The following is a 6,999-nucleotide window of genomic DNA, read 5'->3' as shown; positions in this document are numbered from 1 at the left end:
TCTATGGGAAAGCTGGATTCCCCTTCCTTTTTTATGCAAATCCGTCTTTTTTGTTCATTTCTTTTTTAAGGGGTAAGTCGGGATGATCCCTCCCATCGGGAACAAAAAAAACTCCAAAAGCTGTATATTTTTTTTGCTTTTTGCCTCAAACTGGGGGCTAAGAAAACTACGATATCCTTACTTCCCTCTATTTACAGATTTGAATACGCTAATTGATTGCTAACTTGTGTGTGGCAAAACCAATGTCAAACAAATTAAAGCTTACTATGATCCAGCTTAGTAACTTTAAATGACAACGGGAAGAATACTACTTCCTGTTATTTGACCAAGATAATTATGTTACTTGATTAAACAATTCATGATGAACATACACTACTATAAAAAAACCCATAAGAAACCCCCTAAAACCTCCCTTTGAGACCACATGAGAGGGGGTCTTAAGGTCAGCGACCTCTTAGGTAAAGAAACCCCTTTTTGGAGGTGGTTTCTTAAAGACAATAAGAAACCCCTTTTCTTTCTTAGGTGGTTATTTATCCAACCCTTTAAATTATACATGAAAGGTGTATATGGAACCACATAAGAGCGAGAAGGGGTCTCTTATATCATATTTTAAAAAACCCCCCTAACTGGAAAAAGGGGTCTCTTATCTAGGCTCAAAATTTTAAAATATAATAATAATAATAATAATAATAATAATAATAATAATAATATGAATGAATGAATCGCCGGCAAGATTTGTTAGACAACCGGTTTCTTATTTATTTATTTTTTTTTAATTTTTTTTAAAGCAACATAATGTAACGAGCTACCTAACAGGTGACAAACCTGTATATATATATAACTATAAACAAAAATATGAAAATAAGCTACTGTACAAGATAAAATATTGCATACTTTCATTGAAAATAAAATTTTACTACGAGTACAAATTTAGAGTGTTTATGTTGTACGTAGTACCAAAAGAAAAAAGACAATATAAAATACTAAAATTGTAATGGTAGCGCGATGCATATAAATTTACTCATCATAATCCACACCATCGTCATATTCTTCACCGACTTGCTTATAAATTTACTCATCATAATCCACATCGTCATATTCTTCACCGACTTGCTTATGCTCGTTCACATAATTAACCCATAAGTCTCTTAGCTCGTCAATCTTTGCTTGAGAATAAGAAAAAGGTAACTCCAGTAAAGTACTACATATAAAGCATACATTGAGTTAAAGTACACTATAAAGAACATGAAAAAGACAATGTGAAGTAACTTTACATGACCTATTTCTGTTTAAAATCAAGCATGTATTATTTCATCTAAATGGAAAATTTTCTATAGTGTAAAAAAGAATTGAAACCCACCACAAAGAAAACACACCATAGTAACGCATTACTTGATCCTAGCTGATACTTGATTGACAAATTGACCTTAACTGAACCAGTTTAATTAGTTCATGTGACTAAAGTTGTAATAACTGAATTTTCAAAACCACAATATTTATGTGCCTGCATCTTTTACTTATTCATGTCGTCATATGCCGGATACCCATTTTAGTACAATCAGAACATAGCCAACACAAACAAAGTTGAGCAATTAAAAGCTTCTGGGTTCTTAACTATTATTATAGAATGTATGACCAACTTCTTAATGAACAATCATAAAGGCCTTAAGATAACTGATGTTAGTTACATGTACAACTTCCGGAAGTTAGTTTGACCAAAATTATTGATATGATCATTCTCACATCCATATAATGCAGTGGTTCAGACTCAATCAAACTTACAGCCCATTTCCAGGGCAAATAAATAATGCACTTCTAACAGGCTGATAATCCTAAAGTAGCCTTCAAAGTTGGCTACAGAATCTGTAAACTTGCCCCAGAAACATGGAGTATGTTTCCCCTAGAAACATAATACAGAATACAAAAACAGAATAATATAGATAAAAACAAGTAATATAAATGAAAACAGAATAAAATGAAAACAGAATAAAAAAAATGAAAACAGAATTTTTTTTTCTTTAGAATAAATATACATTATGCATGCATGAATAATACCTGATCAGGAATCACTTGTCGTCTTTTGTCTATAGTCTCAAGCATGTAGCGGCACACATAGTATCCATTATCGCAAGAATTTAGTGATTGACGAGGACACTTGAAAAAATTAAAAATTAGTTATGTCACATGATAATTCTTTTTTATAATTATTAAAAAGCTTTGTATAAATTAACTAAAACTTACCTGTGGTTTCTTCCACCTAATTCCTGGATTTTTTTTTATCTTGATAATGTCTTTTCGATGTTTGTAGCTAAACTTTTTTATCCCACTAAAAAAATGTAATATAAAAAAATTAGATTAGTAATTATCGATATTGCAATATACGTCCTCATAAATTAAACAATCACAACACAAAGAAAGCAAACTGATTTTAAGCACATTATATGTAGATATAATGAATATGTGATGTACTACATACTCATTGATGGTCTTTTGAGCAAATTCACTAATTTCATTTTCTGCTCCATCTGGATCTAGCCAAAACACCACTGCATTCCAAGGACTAATGATCGCAACCATCCAATGTCAACTATATGTAACATTAGTAAGAGAAGAAACATTGACAGTATTATCATTGAACATCCCAAAAAATAGTTTTATATATAATTCACACTTACTTTTCTTTATACGGAGCAAAGAAAAGTTGATTAAGATTCTTCCCTTCATTTTGACCAAACACACATGCTAAATAGTCTGACCATCCTTCTTCAGTCATTGGTGTCAGCGGAGATAAACAACCAATATCGCAAAATCCATACATTCCAGCAACACTATCTTGTTTACACATTTCGCTCAAGTACCTTCCACATCAATTAACATATTATTACAAATAATATAAAACTGATAGTTAGAAAGCAATAGAAAAAAAAGGTCAGTCATTAGGCATTTACTTCATAAAGATAGACAAATGTGAAGCTCCAATCTCTCTTTGAAAGCACCAGTAAAAAATGTATGCATAATCAATTTTAAGTTTCTGCTCATGTCCATACACACTTGTTGGGATTGTTATTGATATACAAATGTGAAGCTCCAATCTCTCTTTGAAACAACCTTTTGGAAGAACATTATTTTCTAGAAGCATGTCTTTTAATAATTCAAGCAACGCATTAAAACCAATATCTGACCAACTATGACCTGCCTTTAAATTGTATAATTTAAGTAAACCCGACAATCTGGTATACTTGGTGCAACCAGGGTACTACGGCATTTCAAAATCATTTAATAAGGTCTGGACAGCAGCAGGATCCTCAATGATTGTGTCCTCAACTACAGGTATCATGTCCTCTAAACGATCACTTTCATAATTAGCATGACCCTCCCTTACACCATCCATAGAAGTGGCCTTAGAAATTCTTTCCCTAGACTCTCCATGAAAAGTCCAATGGGTATATGTTCTATCAAAGGCCCATTTACTGAGATGATTAAGTATTTCATCAACTCTCTTGTACAAGAGATTGTGGCACATAAAACAAGGACATGGTAACTTCTCTCTGCCTCTACTATTTTTCACCGCGAAAGTGATAAATTCCTTTACACATCAATATATTTTGGGTCACCTGGCTTTGATGTAGTTATCCAACTTCGGTCCATTTCTACACTTAATATGACATTTAAATTAACTAACACAGTTTTGATCAAATTAAATAACATGTAAATAACATAATAATTGTGTCCTCAACTACATGTATTATGTCCATTTCTACACTAAATATGACATTTAAAGAAACTCATACCCAAAACTTGATGGCCAAAACCAAAATTGACCCCACTTAAAAGAGAATTGGGTTAACAATTATAAATTTCTCAAAATAAACAAATTGGTATAAAATCAAAAGGCATGTCATATAATCTGACCCATGTAATAATTGATAGCAACACAATGTGGTTATTTATTCTTTTCTTCCATGCATATAAAATAACTATAACTAGAAATATAACTATCATATTAAATTAACAAAAGATAGCCAAAAGGATTTAAAGAAATGTTACTTACCTTATCAAAATATGTAGCACCTCAGTATAAAAGTCGAAATAATTGATATGTCCAATGCAAATCCACACAAAATGGGTTGCATATACCATAAAAAAATGAATACAAAAGCTAAAAAGTGAATAATATTAATTCACAATAAGTAAAGGTGACTAAGCACAACACATGAAAATATTAATTGATTACATGGTATATTGAGAGTTAGAGACTAAAGCATGCACGTTTATGAAAGCACTGGAAAGTTGGGACCTTTTAATACTCACTTAATCTCGACCACTCAACCCGGCCAAAATACAAAAACAAATGACTCTCTAACTTAAAAATATGGTCAACTATCTAATAATTTAAGCTTATCCTATATACTTTAAGTGACATCAGTATATAGCCATGAATGCATATAATACAAAAACATTCACACATGATATACAATCAGACAAACATATGGAGGGAACTTCTAATATAAATAAGCCCTTGATTTTAACAATTTACCGACAACAATTAATTAAACAAGACTAATGGAGGGAGGCTTTAAAGGAGAAATTAGTTTTGTATTGGATAGGTATAAATTCACACATGTTTAATACAAGTAATAATGTGGAAAACAAGCATAGATAGCAGACAAGTGGTAGAGGCAACATAGAGATAAGCTTATTTGCATCTTCAAGCGCGAATAAGGTTAAATGAAGCACTCACAATAGAAAACTACAGCAAATAGCCAAGTAGAGTAATTTACATGTAGGCTGTTCTGATAGCAAGCAGGAGTTAGCAACATAGCTAACAGTGCAGATAATACAAACACAATAACAATCTGATATGCACTTTGCATATCAGTCCAAGACAAGGAATGATCAGCAAAGCCAAGGAAAGCTAGCGCCTGTTCCTGCATTTCTCCAATGCTCTAGGAGCTGTACAAAAGTTGTTATGGTATATCTATAAGCGAAGATCCTATCAAAATCACGAGATTTCAAATGCATATATGTTTTATTAGAGGAAAGATCACAAAGAAGCATTTTGTATTCAATTTGTGCTGACATGACATATTTTTAAAGTCATGATCAGACAACTCTTTTCTCACACTGTTAAGCTGAAATCTGATCTTTCTGAGTACAAACCAACCTTAATAATCTGTCTAATATTATGCCCAAATGTATTATCTCCATCTTCATACATTAGTAATTCGTCATTCTTTCACTCAGGAATCACTAGAATATAAAAAAATCTTTTTGCTATATTCATTTCATTCTTCCTTACTTTTTTTTTTTAGCTTTTTTAGTGAATCAGTCAGACACACAGGTCATTGCTTGTATTCCAACCAGGCCATTTCTAAAGCAGTTGTCAATACTTGAATTATGTGAAAATACATGTGGTTCTCAATGTGCAGTTCCTTTCCATTCATCGAATCTTTCTTCATACAAAAATCTCACTCATTAAGAGGAACGAGTCCAAATAAGAGCTAATCCAATAGTAGCACTGTTTAAAATAACACTCAAATGCTAGTCTACACTCATCATTGATATCAATCATCCCGTCCATATTCCAGTAATCCACATGATCTAAATTGCCCCAGAAAAAAAAAAACACATTCACAGAATTTTTAATTTAGCCATACATGCATACCCAATTTATGTACTCTCTCTGATTCACATATATACAGCACTCGTCACTTTAATTTAGAAGAGACAAACTTAATCTCAATTTATTTTAGCCATACATGCATACCCAATTGTCAACAATTGGTTCTCTTAAACCCATCGCCAAACAGTATATAACAAGTCATATAATTTAAACCTACAATTTCAATGGTCCTATAATCTCAATGTTAATTTAGCCATACATGCATACCCAACCATACGAAATCGAAAAAAAAGTACCAAATTAACAACAGAACAAAAATTAGGGTATTTTTATCATCAAATTAATTAAATTAAAAAGTCAAAAAATTAGAATTACCAAGAAGGAAACAACACGCAAATTCTGCAGAGAGGATGAGCGGTGGCTTCAGTGGCGGTGGTGGTTTCGGTGGCTTCTGTGGCGGTGCCGGCAGTAGTTCAAACGACACAAAAACCAGAACAAATTAAAGTGGCGATGGTGGCAGATAAGCGAAATTGCAATGGCTTTTATGATGGGCAAGCTAAGGGCTTATGCGGTTGCGATGGCGGTGGAGGGAAGCTTGATCGTATGTAATTGGAGGTAATGGAGGAAGATGGGAGGGTGAGTGTTGTAGTGGCGGTAAATTAGCGTGAGTATCAATGAAGTGAATGAAAGAGGGAAATACAGAGTTTTGCACTTAATTAAATTATCAATTCTAATTTTTCATTTTTTTAATTTAATAAATAAAAAATAAGAAACCGGTTTTGGAAATAAAAGGCTTCTTAAGTTTGGTTAAATTTTAAAACTAAATAAGGAACCTCATTTTTTTAAAGAGGGGTCTCTTATATCTCATTCAAAGAGACCCCTTTTCTTAGATCATAGGTTTCTTTTATTAAAAAACCCCCTATTTACTAAAAGGGGTTTCTTATTAGTGATACTTTAGGCCGAATTTGTAGTAGTGATATGCAAAATTTCACAAATTGAAAATACGAATCCTAAGGCTTCAAACATGAGAAACATCCCCTATCATATGTATACATGAATTCCAAAAGCCACCTAAGTCTACACTTGGGGGCTACAAAAATATAGGTCTACCCTAACTTTCGTTTTTGAATTAAGACCATATTTTGGAAAGTGATTCGAATGATTTTACAAATTATTCTAACACTCCATCAAACCTTAGTTTGATAATATTCATTTTGAAACTACTTTACGGTTCCTTATTATTGAGAGAACTTCACTTTCAATTAGCAAAATATGACAATGATGAAAAACACAAAAAAAGAGACGACAAGATTGAATATACAAGAGTTTGCTCACATTTTCATATCTTTTCGAGATAAGTTGCAAATTACAACTTG

The 6,999-nt window shown here is 32.3% G+C and overlaps 1 protein-coding gene across 3 annotated transcripts; it reads right to left on the bottom strand.

The window, feature by feature from the left end:
• Positions 1–754: 754 nt before the first annotated feature.
• On the bottom strand, positions 755–6,395 carry LOC110699620. Of its 3 annotated transcripts, none has more exons than XM_021877128.1 (7): positions 5,999–6,395; positions 2,949–4,953; positions 2,676–2,858; positions 2,477–2,560; positions 2,242–2,326; positions 2,056–2,154; positions 755–1,201 (listed from the first exon to the last, which is right to left on the bottom strand). In XM_021877128.1, the coding sequence occupies exons 2-7, from the start codon at positions 3,137–3,139 to the stop codon at positions 1,157–1,159; spliced, it is 687 nt and encodes a 228-aa protein (XP_021732820.1). In that variant the 5' UTR covers positions 3,140–4,953; positions 5,999–6,395; the 3' UTR covers positions 755–1,156. The 3 variants fall into 3 exon arrangements, with proteins under 3 accessions (XP_021732820.1, XP_021732819.1, XP_021732821.1); XM_021877127.1 differs by having other exon boundaries at positions 755–1,161; positions 5,999–6,394; XM_021877129.1 differs by lacking the exon at positions 2,949–4,953 and having other exon boundaries at positions 755–1,161; positions 5,999–6,390.
• Between the last annotated feature and the right edge of the window lie 604 nt (positions 6,396–6,999).

Source organism: Chenopodium quinoa, unplaced genomic scaffold (genome assembly GCF_001683475.1).
Source record: "Chenopodium quinoa cultivar QQ74 unplaced genomic scaffold, ASM168347v1, whole genome shotgun sequence".
Lineage (NCBI taxonomy): Eukaryota > Viridiplantae > Streptophyta > Magnoliopsida > Caryophyllales > Amaranthaceae > Chenopodium > Chenopodium quinoa.
The sequence above is the reverse complement of the archived record's forward strand: the minus strand, read 5'-3'. Positions and strand labels throughout refer to the sequence as shown.